Source organism: Bemisia tabaci, chromosome 6, assembly GCF_918797505.1.
Source record: "Bemisia tabaci chromosome 6, PGI_BMITA_v3".
Taxonomy (NCBI): domain Eukaryota; kingdom Metazoa; phylum Arthropoda; class Insecta; order Hemiptera; family Aleyrodidae; genus Bemisia; species Bemisia tabaci.
Genome location: NC_092798.1, coordinates 11,229,114 through 11,245,136, shown reverse-complemented (window position 1 = coordinate 11,245,136; position 16,023 = coordinate 11,229,114). Strand labels below are relative to the sequence as shown.

Sequence of the window (16,023 nt, the reverse complement as noted above, 5' to 3'; positions counted from 1 at the left end):
CACGCGTTGCGCAATGCGTGAAGTATCCCTGTTAGGTTTATAGGCGCCAGTGCGTCGCCGCTCCGCTTTGTGTTATGCTCTAATATTTAATCTGGCGGAGTCAGCGTTATTCAACTCATGATTTTGAAATGTTTGCACATCCTGTATGGATTATTCTCATTTTAGTTGATGAAAAAAAATATGTATTAAAGGAAAATATAATGTGTGTTTTGTAAATATTAAGGTGATTCCGTATCAAACTTAATGATTTCCAAAGCATTTTCAAGCATTTCCAAAGCAATTTCTTACAGCCTTTTATAATCGATGGCGAAAAAGCAACAGCCAGGCGATAAAGTGTAAAGCCCGGCGATAGGAACTATAGCCCGGCTGCATAATTTTTTATCCCTTCGTATAGCCCGGCCGTATGATTTTCTCCGCATTCTACAGCCAGCTATGTGATTTTCCGTAGCCTTCTTTAGCCGGCTATAAGAATTCCCATGGTATTTTGAAACGCAGCTCTTATCGCCAATTTTTACCAGGGAGAGTATAACAATTTGTGCTCTAGTGAGTATCGTACGAAACTGAGGGAATACAGTCTTGACTGAGTACAGTCATATTAGAGCTCAAAATTTTTTACTCGATTTGAAATTATTGAACTTTTTGGCCTGACATTGTTTTCCCCACAAAATAGTATGGACACAGCACTATTTCACCACATTGTTACTTACCAAATGTCAAACAGAGTCAAAAATATTTAGCTCTAATGAGTATCGTACAAAACTGTGGGGATACAGTCTTGACTGCATAAGTACAGTCATGTACTGATACTCATTAGAGCTCAAAATGTTTTACTCTATTTCTAATTTTGAACTATTTAGCCTTGTCCCCACAAAATAATGAGCCCAACACTTTTTATTTGCTAATTTCTTTTACTCTTCATTGGAAAAAAACACATTGGATCTAGAGTCCAGACTCTTAAAAACATCGACAAGAAAAAGTACTCTTGATCAAGAACCAAGCCTCTTAATTTAAGCGGATTTCGTTTTGATTCAAGAAAAATCCGATTGAATCAAGAGTATTTTTTCTTGTCAATGTTTTCAAGAGTCTGGACTCCTGAAATCCAATGTGTGTTGTTTTTTTTTTTTTTTTTTTTTTTTTTTTTTTTTTTTTTTTTTTTTTTTTTTTTTTTTTTTCCAGTGTTGGGAGAATAAATTGGCAGAGCTGGTAGCCGAACGGGAGGCATAAACTGCCGCGATAGCGAAGAGAGCAGTAAGTCCACGCTGCGATGAACCTCGAGACCCATAAAAGGATGTGCTAATCATGGCTCATACAGAAATGCACTTACTGCTCTCTTCGCTAACACGACAGTCAAGTGGACTCGAAACAACCCGCAAGGTTGTCATGCTGAGATGAACCTCGAGACCCATAAAAGCATGTGCTAACCATGGCTCATACAGAAATGCACTTACTGCTCTCTTCGCTATCACGGCAGTAAAGTGGACTCGAAACAACCCGCAAGGTTGTCATGCTGAGATGAACCTCGAGACCCATAAAAGCATGTGATAATCATGGCTCATACAGACATGCACTTACTGCTCTCTTCGCTATCGCGGCAGTAAAGTGAACTCGAAACGACCCGCAAGGTTGTCATGCTGAGATGAACCTCGAGACCAATAAAAGGATGCGCTAATCATGGCTCATACAGAAATGCACTTACTGGCTTCTTCGCTATCGCGGCAGTAAAGTGGACTCGAAACGACCCGCAAGGTTGTCGGGCGAGTAGGATGGGCGCTTGGCGGGCGGGATGACGGATGCAAAGTGGGATCAGTAGATCGTGGCGCTTGGCGGAACCGCATCGAGGCCCGCGGAGATGGTGATAAGACGTCTAGTGCTCCTTATCTTATCGAACGTGAAAATTGATTTGGACTCACGGGGCGATCCGAGATGACACAGCCAGTCATGTAGATCCTCCCGCCCTGGGAAGCATACTTTCGTGCAGTTCCTGGGTCTGTCCCGGTGTCGAGTTTCCCGAGTTTTGGATGTTTTTTACGAAGTTGCGGATCAGCTGGACTCAAAATGGTTCTCGGTGAGTAACGAATTAGGGTGTCTATTGGTACCCTGCCGTCCAAATTCCTTGCTTTTTCAGTTCCCTTTCCTTGCTTCCCCGAAAATTCCTTTCTTGGCGATTCTCAAAAATCCTTGCTTTTTCCTTGCCTCACACGCATTTTTAACTATATTCGGATTGGAAAAGTGGAATGATGGAGTGACGAAGAAATAAACCGAAAAACACGAGGAATCAAACCGGGATGTTGATAAATAGATTATGTTAGGAAATCACACACGACGAATGCTACTCTCTAGAGTTTGTCACAAAAATCTCGAATTTCCGTACCTTTTTACCGAAAATTCGTACCTTTTCCGTGCTTCCGTACAAACCTTCTGAAATCCCTGCTAATTCAGTGTATCCGTACTTTCCCCGTACAGTAGACACCCTGCGAATTATCATCACGATAAGCTCTCCGACCCCTTGAATATTAATTTTCGTCACCATTCGTTCCGCTCGGCCGATTTCTATTATTTTTGCAGCTAACGATAGCAGATAGTCCCTGAACGAGCTCCGCTCTATCTAGATTAAGTGGACGGCATTTCCGATGTGGAACTACAATTTTTGATTCAGTTCAGAAACAACGTATGTGCTCTTAGTTTTCCTATGTACATACGTGTATTTACGGATGTTTCAGAAATTGTAGTGCTCCTTGCAAAGTATAGACCAATTATCGAGGGCCCGCGAAGCGCCTGCCAGGGGTTGGGCCGCGTTGCGGCCGGTGGGGGTGGATGTACCTCCGAGGATTGAGGAACATACACTACTATGACGATTTCTGACCGAATTTTCTTTTGAGCGATTTATGTCAAAATGGTTCGGGGAAAACCCTCTTAAAAGTCTTAAATAGTAGGTTACGAGCATTTCCGTTCATTTTTTCGACAGTAAAGGGAGTAAATTTGTATTTTCACCCTGGCGAATTGGGGTGATTTTATGCGCACATGACAGATTAGTTAGTAGGTAAGATGACTGTTGCTCCCTTAAGAGTGTCTATAAAAAAGTGTTGGATCCCCAAAAGTAACAACGTCCACCTGTCGCCGAGAGGACAGTGGATGGTCTCTTATTTCTAGTTATACTATTCGCCACGACACCTTCCTTAAGTCCAGAGAGTTCTACCGGAACATTTGGGTTAGTAATCTAATTCAGCGGGACACTACCGCAATTAATTTGGGCACTACCACAATTGAGGCGTTGGGTGCAGAAAAGGCATTATGTTGGAATGTTTCAAAATCTCCACTGCTGATTTGCATTCTAGAAAGGAAACTATGGGGTGAATTTTTCTGCAATTTTTCGAATTCAGCATTGTAAAATTAGGAGGAAAATTCAGTAAAATCTTCAACGAATTCAATGCTTTTGCTTCAATTGTAATGGATGAAACGTTAGCGAAGATTCTGAAACACCGCAACCAAGAAATGCCCTTTTTGCACCCGGCGCTTCGATTAATTGATGGGGGAAATGTCTTAGTTGGGACTTGATCCCTACCTCTTATTTTTTCTATGGCTGCAGTGCGAATTCCGGGTGTCTCGGTTGAAGAAATTTGTCAGGGAAAGTATTGAGAAAACAAGCAGTGAACTCCAACACAATGTGTTGATAAGGCGCGTCTTTAACTCGCACATATCAACCCCTTTAGTTTTCATTTACAGAGATTTCAAAAAAGGCAAGCAGCACAACAAGAGAATTCACGATCCAACACTGCAAGGTCAACGACGCATCTTGACGAGACCGTGTATTGTGAATCTAGAAAGCTATTCGAACAAATTTAAGTTTTTTGATCCGCCTCAAGCAAAATCTTATCAGATTCTTGAAGAAAAGTGCTACGGAAAAATTTAAGCGAAGAAAGGAAAAATTCTGTCGAATTCCTAGAAGATAAAGTCGATTTAAAGGTATTTTGGGGCTAAAATACCCAAATCACCGGTATTATAAATCCCGTTATATTATTGAAAAGAAATTGACTCGATATAAATGCAATTGTATTAAATATGTCTTGATTTTGTTATTTTAAACGTCTTTTCATGCAAAGAAGCTCAACCATGTCCATGCTTTATTCATTCATGAATTGAAAGTAAGCAATCCACATCCCAAAAATCTACCGATTTGCCGTAAAAAATCGCAGAAACTTGATATACCAGGTCGATGTACCCACTCTTTGAATTTACCAATCAATTTAGTGAGTGCACGTAGGTATGTGAAAGTCAAAATGCTATAGTCATTTTGGGTGCATTCATTTTTCATGAAACAATTGTAAGTAATTTCAATCCCGAAAAACCATAAATTTCCCGTATAAAATCGAAAAAATCAAAATATGTCGACTCCCTGACGTGAAAATTGAATTCTACGTGTGAAAATACTTATGTATCGATATGCTGAACAGAATGCCCGCCTCTCCTCGTAATGTACAAACCGTTCCTATACTCATCTTAAAATTGTTCTCAGAGCTTTGTGTTATTATCAGCTTCCATTTAAACCCCGGTTTGATGGCCGAATCGGCTGCCCAAAAAGCAAGCCATTTTTGAAGGGCTCTATGAGAAATTCGTGATATTATCAGCTCTCAGGAAATCACCTCATGGGTAAAATTGCTGATATAAATCGAGTGCTTAAAATAATCGTATTCAAGAAACTAAGGCATTAAACTATGGAGTCAATTTCGTTTTAATAATATAACGGGATTTACTTGTCTTCAGGTCAAAACTCATACAAGGAAGCCCCTTGCAAGAGGCTAATTTTTTGTAATTTCACTCAATTTTTTCTCCTTTTTATAATTGAATTGCTTGTCACATTCTGAGGTCAATCATATTAAATTGTAATTTATACATTCCCCCCCCCCCCCTTCATTTTATTTTTTGTTTGGAGAAGTTTTATTGATTTCTTCGGATTTCGAATACTGTAACTTCTCTTCTATTTGGCCGATTTTTATGAATGAGACCTCTTTTAATTCGTGTTTTAACGGAGAGTAAGGAAAAAATTGCTAAAAACTCGCGAAACAATTTTTTTTGAAAATTGGACGAATCCTAGCGTGACGGTGAAATGGTTAATGAAGCGTAAGTAATTGGGCGAGAGGCTGAGGATCCCGGCATCGCTTGGCAACCGTCATTAGCTATTGTTCGTCGAGACGCCGACGCAGTGAGCAGGAGCGTGGGAAAGAGAGGGGTAAGTGGATTCCTGTATGAGCCACGTTTAGCTTATGGTCTAATGAGTCTCGAGGCTCATCACAGATTGCACTTACACAGATTGCACTATCAGAGCACGGGTACCAACTTTTGGAAAGTATAACCGAGGTTACAGATCTGTCAAAGCAACGTTTTGAACAAAACGGAGGAGTTAAATTCTCATTTCGAGAGTGCCGACCTGCTCAGCCATCCTCGAATCAATTCGCTTGATTCTGCTTATATATGCATATTTTAAATCAGCGCGTCGCATTCTTAGGCTTTTTTTGAAAAAACCAAGTAACGTAGACTCTTGGTATTCACTGCACATAAACTAATGAGCCCCAGAATGAGAAACAACTTTAAATCATAATTATTGATGGATAAATAAACTTTTTACACGCTTTGGAAAATCTCAGAAGTTCGCGGTAGTCACTTTTCGGTAAGGAACTAAGGGACTCGGTTATTGTATCGAGCAGGGTTCGAAACGATCGCAAAGGCGGTATACTACGTATACGCGCCAAAAAAGGAAAAAAACAATCTATTTATGGTAAATTAAAAGAATGAAGTTTATGCGAGCCCAATAAAACTTTTCCTCTGTGTGATCCTATAAACTTCGCAACACCTCATCAGAGAAGAACTCAATTTGACGAAAGTCTCGACACGCCCGGAACAGGTTAATCATGGGATCGTTACGCATCGGACGAGGCTCGGCCTAGACCAGTAGTGAGACGTGAATGATCGACTATCGATATTTCCCCGTTTGAGGCTATGATAAAGAATCGATTATTAAGGTGTTCGTTGCGAACACCCTGTTTATTGATCCTTTTCCATAGGTTTAGGTGGCAGATCAATCGATATATCGCAAAGCACGCCACGCCACTGGTCTAGACAAGAGGACGTGTTACGATTTGCCCCCGAGCGTTTTCTGCCGGGCCTGGTCCTAGCTGTCCTGCTCCAAAAAGGTAGTCTCCGTGTAAACAAGAGAGCAAAACTCATCAATCTTTCTCAAAGTTGCCTCTCCTACATCCAGACCTTAAGTTAAGACAAAACGTCCTGCAACCAAGATTACTACGAGGGCAGGGTTGCCATAATTTCTTTATTTTCAAATTCCCTTAATTTGCTTTGATTTTCTCCTGACTAATTTTGCTTTTCACCGACTCCAAAATTTTCTAATTGCCTGACTTTCCCTGACCTTCGAACGAAATTTCCACCTTCTTTTTTTTCTTTTCTGAAAATACGCTGATTTTTGCTGAAATTTGGACCAAATTTTCTTCTTTGGAGATCAAATGATCGATAAAAACCTTCAGTTAAAGGTTAAAAGATGACGAATGACTATCCATACACTATATTGAAGATAAATTTTAGGGATTAGTAAATCCAGAAATTCCATAACTTTCTCGACGAATTCTCTGACTTTCTCAGTTTTGCAGACAATCGGCAATTCTGCTAAGGGTGACAAGTTCCTTTGAATTATAAGGAAACCAGCAGGCTGATATTGAAATTGATAGACAAACCAGACGAAGAAAAAATGGAGAGATCCTACTGGTGGAAGCGGGTGGTTGCAATTGACGAAGAGGTGATGTAATAATTTACTAACTAACACCACCCACGAGAGACCCTATAGTTAGTCCATCATTTCCCCCTCAGTTTTTAACAACCACACCTTTCATCCAGTAGGATTGCTTTATTTTCCTTTCTGTCGGTTTGTCTATCAATTTCAATAATCAGCTCACAAAAGTTAATATTCATAAAGACGTGTCGAGTAAACTTTTGAGCTAAGCTGCATCTCCATACGGTCAAAAAGAGCTGTTCACGACGTTAAAACTGGCCTGAACGCGATAGCCTGTGAGATTTTTCCTTCCCTTTTCCCCTCAAAATTGTTTTAGTGAAAATAATCACAAACATTTGCTCCTGTGAGTTCGTGTGATTGAAATATGACCCACATACTAACAATCATCGAAATACCCCAGATTGGGGTGCTTCGCTATAATGAAGAATCGTTCAATCATTGCACTAACGTACTGCCGCTGAAAAATTAATTTGATCATTTCACGAAGTTAAGCGTTCAATGGGGGAAAAAAAATAAATAAATATAAAAAAAAAAAAAAAAAAAAAAAAAAAAAAAAAAAAAACATTGGATCTAGAGTCCAGACTCTTGAAAACGTTGACATGAAAAAATACTCTTGATTCAATCGGATTTTTGCTTGAATCAAATCGAAATCCGCTTAAATTAGGACGCTTGGTTCTTGATTTAAGCTAGATTCTGATTGAGTCAAGAGTACTTTTTCTTGTCGATGTTTTTAAGAGTCTGGACTCTAGATCCAATGTGTTTTTTTTCCAGTGTCTCATTGTATTTCTATCTCTGCCTTGCGTCAAAGTTTGAGAATTAGCTAAAAGATAGTCCTGATTGTGCAACTTGGCAACTTTCTGTTTTGGCGCTCACTGCAGACGTCGCGCCGCATGTAAACACCTAACGCCCAGGTTGGTGATGTTGGCACGGTAAACGACAAGGAAATCAAACGTCGTAATTTATACTTATTTGTATACGATTATGTATCCTGTGAAAAGGACATGACATTACAAAACAAAAACCCGTTAGAGACAGTTAAATCAACGTCAATTGATTAAAAAACTTCGTCGAAAAAATATTGTGCTGCTTCAGCGTCTAGGATGTCAAAAATGTGTCGAGTGAATGACTAATAGTGATATCCCCCAGTGGCGTCGCGTGCTACGTGATACATAGATTGATCTGCCATTTAAATCTATGTAAAAAGATCGATAAAAAGGCCTCAATAATCGATTTTTTACCACAGCTTTAAATGGGGAAATATCGATGATAGATCGTTCTCGCGTCAGACTGCCCTTACAGTTGAATTTTAATTGGCATGATTTGAAATTAATGGGGGGGGGGGGCGCTTAAGCCACAGGATTGCCACAGAATTTAGAAAATGAAATTCCCTTACATTTCCCTGATTTCCCTGACACATTTTGATGAAATTCCTTGACAATTGAAGATGTGACGGACAGGTTAAGGGCATAATTGAAAATAGTTTTCGGGCAAAATTTCTTGTTAAAGATCTCTAACCCATTCTAGAAAGCAAATGAAGGTGATCTAACAAATTTTTCCTGACATTTTCGTCATTTTCCCTGATATTTACCATTTTTCTCTGACTTTTTAAAATTTTCTGACATTTCCCGGTTTTCCCTGTCTGCGGCAACCCTAAAGCCAGCATCTAGGGGTAGCAAGACAGATTTTTGGCGTCTAAGATGCTATATACCTTTTTTAAACTTGGGATTTTTCAAATTATTTGAATTTGTTCCAGTACGAACGAAATTATGGTACTTCGTGTTCACCGGGTTCGCCATAAACACAATGCTAAAGAGCAGCATAAATTTTACAATAATCGCCATGGTAAAATCACACGGTCATAAAAATATCCCGCCAGAGAACGACACGACCCTTGAACCGCACAATTCGACGGACTTCACTACCCAGGGTATCACCCTTTCAAAAATCATCCACTTCATCGACAAGGTAAGAATATTATTTTCTCACCGATTTCATTTATTTTCCTACAATTTTTAAAGGAACACTATAGTGTATGCCCGATCATTAAAAAAGAGCCTTTAGTACCGAAAACTGAAAAGTGAGCCATCGGTCTCCAACGTCGAACAATACTGACGAGCGAGCAACGTTTAGCGTCACAGAATGTGGCACTTAGGTCAAAAACAGAGCACGGGTCGCCTTCAATTTGGCGGGTAGGCAAAAGAGGGTGCTTCCGCCTCGAAATAATTGCAACATTCATTAAGAGTTTATCAAGAAAATCTCGAATTGGTGACAGGTGGAAATGTCCTATTTAAAATGTCCAATGTACAAAATGTCCAAGAAGAAATGCCTATCACAAAAATGTCCACTTTAAAATATCCAATTTACAAGGAGTCCATGATAAATACTTGTCAAATGTAAAATTCGTCCATTCTACATGAACGCCCTGAAAGTAGTGCCCAATCGTCGACTAGGCAAGCACGCCCGAAAAGTCCACTGTGTTCTTCGTCTTAGAGCAGCTTCGTGAAAACGCACACGTTCATTCCTTCTTTTGACCTTCTCCGTCATTTCTGACTTTAAACACCTCCTTCGAAATATTTCACACCCTGGAGTTTTTGGATTCATGGAAAAAATCTACTATTGGACATTTCTCTTTCTGGTCATTTACTTACTATGGACAAAATGCATTGGACATTTTAGAGCGGACAATGTTGCAATGGACATTCCTCGTTGGACATTTTGTAAATTGGACATTTAGAATAGGACATTTCCACGGAGCACCCTCGAATTTCCGTACTTTCCCACGGAAAATCCGTACATTTCCCGTACTTCCGCACCGACCCTCCTAAATCCGTGCTTTTTCAGTGTACCGTACTTTTTCCGTTCAGTAGACATCCTGATTTTAATTATTTTTTGATGCAGGAAATGTCGTACAACTGGAATGCGAAGGAGCAGGGTGTCATTCTGGGATCCATCTACTGGCTGCAATGGACCACGGGTATCCCATCAGGGATTTTGGTGCGATATTGGGGCACCAAAGCTCTGTTCGGCCTGGGTAGTCTTATACTCGCGTTTACCACGTTGGCTATACCTACGGTTGCCCAGTACGGAGTCCAAGCTTTGGTCGGCCTCAGAGTAGCCCAGGGCCTCGTGGCGGTAAGTAAGCTTTGCGATTTATCGATTGATCTGCCATGTAAACTTTTGGAAAAGTGAATAAACAGCAGTGGTGTAGCGTGCTTTGCGATACATCGATTGCTCTGCCATGCAAACCTATGAAAAAGGATCGATAAACAGTGTTCGCAACGAAAACTTTAAAAATCGATTTTTTAACATACTTTCAAACGGGAAATATCGATAATAATCCTCGCGGTTACCACGTTGGCTATACCTGCGGTTGTCCAGTGCGGAGTCCAAGCTTTGATCGGCCTCAAAATAGGCCAGGGCCCCGTGGCGGGAAGTTCATACATAAATTTGTCCAGAATCAGTGGCGTGGCGTGCTTCACGATAAACCGATTGCTCTGTCATTTAAGCTAATGGAAAAGGATCGATCAACAGCAGTGGCGTGGCGTGCTTTGCGATGTATCGATTGACATGCCATTTAAACCTATGGAAAATCATCGATAAACAGCAAAGGCTGTTCAATGTTCGTGCTTTGCGAAATACCGATAGCTCTGTCATTTAAACTTATGGAAAAGAATCGATAGACAGCAGTGGCGTGGCATGCTTAGCGATAAATCGATTGATTTTCCATTCAAACCTATCGCAAAGGATCGATAAACTGAGTGTTCGCAACGAAAACCTTGACAATCGATCTTTCACCATAGTTTCAGACGGGGAAATATCGATAATCGATCGTATACGCCTCTCCACCGATAAACAGGATGTTGGCAACGAACACCCTAGAGTAATCGATTTTTTACCATAGCTTCTAATGGGGAAATATCGATAATCCATCATTCGAGCCTAGCCTCTGTTCAGAATTATGCGAGGTTTCCTCCATTCGCCTTCGAGCAATTGCAAATCAAAATGAAAATGAAGTGCGTGCGCTGATAAGAAGGATAAGACCGTGAAGGTGAAATTTCTGTTTCGATAGCGGATTTTTCGAGTAAGGTTGTAATTGCACTGAGAAAAATCAAATTAAGTTTTTATTAAGAAGGGAAAATGTAAAAAGATGTCTAGAGGTATTGGTAAAGAAGACAAAACTAAATTTCGGAAGTTCTTTGAATGAAAGATAAAAATTGCCACGTCCAGATACGTCGATCAATATCGATAAACATGACTAAATAATTGACGAGTCGATAGTCGATAAAAAAATTAGCGAAAACATGTCAATTTTTTTTTTATTTATTTATTTTTTTTTTTATTTATTTTTTTTTTTTATAAAAGACGAGAGATGTACGTTTGCAATCTGAACGTAATGATGAAAAGAAACCCCTGCTTATTAGTCTCTTGTTGTGGTAGGGTGAGAGAAATGGCTTATTAAGGTGAGTGAAATGTTGATGGAAACGAAGAAAATTCACGCACTTGCCACAATACAAAATATTTAGTCGTGACAACCAGAGATTTTTCTTCATGGCAAGTACTCTTTCGCTGTCTCAATTAAAATTTAATCTGTCGTGCAAAGTCGGTTTTCGGAAAAACTGCCGAGGAGCTTTTTTGGTTTCGTTTTGATGTTGAGATGAATCTATTTTTTCTCGCTGTTAAGGAGGCTTATTTACGTGAACTTGCATTAAATCACATGGGCATACTTGAGAGGAGTGAGCAGGAAAAATTCAATTATTTTTTTTCTTGAACTTGAGACGCAGATTTTCAACGATTGATCCAGATGTTGCACTGAAGAAACTTCTGCATGCAAAAAAGGATAATTTGGAAACATGCCAATCTGCGTTCTCAATAAAGTACACCAGAACCACAGTCCTGTTGTTTTCAAATGTGCTTTCTTGTTTCGGTCCTTCTATATATTATCTATGAGTACGATTTTCGTTTTAACCCAAAATCATGAGCTGCCTTGATGATATACAGGGTAATCCAGGGTTGAACGGCTAGACTGCAGGAACCGAAATACCCCCAAACCCCTTCTTTTTCTTGAGAATTTCGATTTTTTTTAGATCATTTATGAATTCAGAGCATAAAAGTACAAGAAAGTACAAATTTTCATAAGATTTGGTTCACAACCGTTATGCCAGGGAATATTCGAATTTTTTTTTTTGGGGGGGGGGGTAGCTTCGACTAGAGGCACTTTTGGGAAAAAAACTTTATAAAACAAAAAGTCTTCTTGTGACCCATAGAACACTCTCCTGCAGTCTGGCCGTTTTACCCTGGGTCACCCTGTATCGTAGCGCCCTGGCCAACATCTATTGTTGTAAAATCCCATGGTACTGAAGTTTTGCAACTGAGCTGTAGCCTGTAGTCATAATATGTTCCATGAGGACTAGGATTGGTACCTTGAAGTCAGTAATTCATGCTGCAACTACTTTAATGCGCACTCCCACTAGAGTAAGATTTCAAAATCGATATGATTGTAAATGGGTTGACACGGTAAGGAATACTCGGTTCCAAAATACTCAGCCAATGACCTAATTTTCGCAGTTTCCGACTTGGGTCCCGTTCCCCAAAAAAATATCCGACTTGGGTCCCGCGGTCAATTAAGGAGATCCGACTTGGGTCCCAATGCATTTATGTTCCAACCTAATTAAGTCCCGCGTAATCGGCATTGAATCAGGAAGTTTGCTAGTTTGGCAACTACGTAAGCGATGAAATGTCTCACGTATTATCAGATTCCCAGTCATTCGGCCGTGTGATGGTAGGTGTCGTTTACACACTTCATCAGTAATCAGTAATCAGTCTGACGTAGCGTCGGAGCAGCTATGGAGCATATGTTCAGTTCGAAAGGCAAACAGTTATTAGTGATTAACAATTATAAATTCTGTTTCCATAATAAACTATGCAAAAACGTTGAGCGGTGGTGCTGTGCAAATAGTGATCAGATGCTCAATCCGAAAACTTCAGAGATCCGTATGACCTAAACTTCGGGTCCCACGCACGAAGTTTTTTTCTCCGTGTTGTTTCCCTGATTTATAAAAATGAATAGGAACAAATGTATTGTTTTTTCTATGAAAGAAAAATAAAAGATTAAAAAGAAAAAAGATTGTGTTGCTTCTCGGCGAATCCAAAGCGAGGCACGGTTGCCGAATTTACTAATATCTTCCTTTAACGTTAGGACTGACCCAAGTCCATTGGGACCCAACTCGATCGGGAGCAAAGTCCACCGGGACCCAAGTCGGTTACTTAATCACCGACACGGGACCACGGGACCCAAGTCGGACGTTGCCCTAATTTTGAGTCAAATCTTGATTGGGAAAACGTCATTAAGATTACGAACGACCGAGGGCGATGATAAATAGTAGAGATTACAACGATGTTGGATCCAAACAGCAAGAGGGCATCTTCAAAATGACACCGTGATTGAATGGGAAGTGAGCTGATTATTCTTTTGAATTATTGAAGTATAATGCGAGTAAAACCATGCATGGTGATGCATAGTCAAAAAATGCGGCAACTTATTGTTAGTAAGCCTCCTCCTCCACTTGGGTTTTAATGTTTAAAAGGAAAACTAAGGTTCTTAAAGGAAAAGGCGCATACGTGCAGCTTTTGCTACGTCAAGAGATACGTGTTCAATTTTCGAAATTACATGGATCCTTAAGGCGGAGAGAGAGTTCAAACTGACTTTAAGCAGAAGCGGGTCAAGCGATTTGGCAACACCGGGTTTCCTCCATTTAAGCCTATGTTAAATGATGTGCTCCGACAAGAATTGATACATTTCTGTACGTTTAAATGGAAAGTACCGATGCTGCCGATTCGCTGAGTCCGCCAATGACTTTAAAATGCTTGAAATTGGAATTTGGAAGCGAATTTTTCTAGGAGTATGCGTCAAGACAAGTTTTAATTGGAATCGTTAATATCTCAATTTTTTTAAAAACTGCACCTATGCGCCTGGTCCTCCAAGCCCCTCAACCGATTCTTTTGAATTTTATGGAGGAATTTGCTTCACTCTTAAAAAAAGAAAAAAAACTTTAGAATGTTACAGAGAAGCATTTCGATTTTCGTTTTCATTGAGAGAAATACTAAACATAATTGGAAATTTTTATTATTGCGATTGAGCTGTGCATTTTTCGCGAGTAGCCGTCGATATATCCAATTCGACAGGAAATGATCGCTAATTACTGTGATGTTTTTTCTGTCCACATCTGCAGGTAAATGGCACCACTCCAAGTATTCCCATGTGATGAGATTCTGAAAATATTTTAGGCATTTTGAACTGAAACGAATTTTTCTTTATCCCGATTAAAGGGTACGATGTGGCCTGCGGTGCATCACATGGCGGCTCAATGGATCCCTGCTAATGAGAGAAGTAAATTCGTCTCCGCTTATCTCGGTGAGTTTGTTTATTCAATTTTTTAAAAAAAAATATTTTTTTTTTTTTTTTTTTTTTTTTTTTTTTTTAAAATCTGTTTATTTTAGAGGGGTAGGCGGTAGAGGATAGTAAAAAAGATGGAGAGTGCCTCTCTTCCTTCCTCTCTCTTCCTTCCTTTTTTACAATAATTAAGGGTCCACGATAATAGCAATAAGTTTGTTCTTTGACGCAAAGGAATCATAATTCAGATTTTCAACCGGCGAGGAAATGGAAAAATCAACGAGTCCACGCATTTAGATTTTCCAACATATTTTCTTGACATTTGACAGGAAATGATTGAAATATTTTCTGTAGGTAGGTTAAATTCCATATAAAAATGAAGATGAATTTCGATAGAATGGAAAGTATGAGAGGGAAAATACTTAATTTTTGTGTACACAAACACGCGGATTGACCACAAGTCGTATAGAGAGTTGGTAATTTTGCTCAAAATTCGGTCTAAAACTGAAATCTCGCTATATAGAGAGGAAAATCTCATCCGAGCACACACTTTCCCTCAAACAGTCCCTCTAGAAACTCTGTGCTCGGATGGGTTTTTTTCTCTCATTGCTGAGATTTCAGTTTAAGACTGAATTTTGAGCGCACGTTGACAAAATTACGCACCCTCTCGCTTAGTTATTGTTGGTATAGCTATCTCTTTAGACATTCTAAAGGATTTATATTCAGGCTGTCTCTACTCATTAGATTACGACTAAAATTCATATTCTCTCATCCAGGTAACACAATGGGCGTTGCGTTGATATACCCGCTGTGTGGTCTCATAATATCCTTTTTCCCATGGCAATACGTCTACTACGTGACAGGGTCTTTGGGGGCCCTATGGTGCATTTTGTGGCTATGGTTCGTGTACGATTCGCCGCTGCAGCATCCGACCATAACGAAAGATGAGCGGAACCATATTTTGACCAGCACGGATTTCTCTATCGACAGAAAACGGGTAAGACCTGGTTCACTGATCAAAGAGATAGATTACTCTGTTTTTGATTTCTTTGATTTTTTAGAATTATGGTAACAAGTCAACGGGAGAATTTTTAAGGATTAATTTTAAAGGAAAATAATGGCGTGAATTTTAATATTCTACATAAATGAAGTATTTTTAAATGAATAGAAGAAGTCGCACAATTTTGAAAATACTTTAATTGATTTCTTTTTGTATAATGCGATCCAATCGTCCCTTCTTTGAACAAAAGAACGTATCTTCCTTACAAGGTTGCGAAAGTCATTAAAAAAATTCAATTTCTTTGCAGAAAATAACTGGATTACATTTAGCAATGAGAAGCCAATAAATCCGGCTCATTTTAAAAACAACATATATGCTATTAATTTACTCATGCAGATACGTGATTTTATGGAAGAGCCAGAGATAGTGGTTCCTTAATGCAAAATGTAATCCAACCGTAAAATTCCTGAGTAAAATGTAGCAACTTCTGCGGGTTGATTGTTGAAATTGATGGACAAAGCTATAAAAAAGAAGACATGAGGGGTATAGAGCGGTCCTATTGGTTGAAATAATTGGTTCCTACGGACTGAGGGAGAAAATGATGGACAAACTATAGGGCCTCACGTGAGTTACTGTTAGTTAGTCTATCTTCGTCCATCGCAACTACCCGCTTGCACCAATAGGATCCCTCCCTATCCCTTTTGTCTTCTTTTTCCTTGGTTTTGTCTATAGATTTCAATAATCAGCCCGCTGGTGTGTAATCAGGTCACTTAAACCGCGGACGACGAGAGTTCTTTCCTTCCATAGCCCAGGAGGAATAATTTTGAAACGATTGCA

The 16,023-nt window shown here is 39.5% G+C and overlaps 1 protein-coding gene across 1 annotated transcript in view; it reads left to right on the top strand.

Moving 5' to 3' along the window:
• Positions 1 to 1,786: 1,786 nt before the first annotated feature.
• The window catches only part of LOC109038629 (sialin), a 31,384-nt gene continuing 17,147 nt past the window's right edge, over positions 1,787 to 16,023 (top strand). The window contains exons 1-5 of the mRNA XM_019053740.2: positions 1,787 to 2,065; positions 8,550 to 8,761; positions 9,695 to 9,928; positions 14,123 to 14,207; positions 14,963 to 15,183. Of these exons, the coding sequence (XP_018909285.2) occupies positions 2,056 to 2,065; positions 8,550 to 8,761; positions 9,695 to 9,928; positions 14,123 to 14,207; positions 14,963 to 15,183 (762 nt within the window). The 5' untranslated portion in view covers positions 1,787 to 2,055. The remainder of the gene's footprint in view (positions 2,066 to 8,549; positions 8,762 to 9,694; positions 9,929 to 14,122; positions 14,208 to 14,962; positions 15,184 to 16,023) is intronic.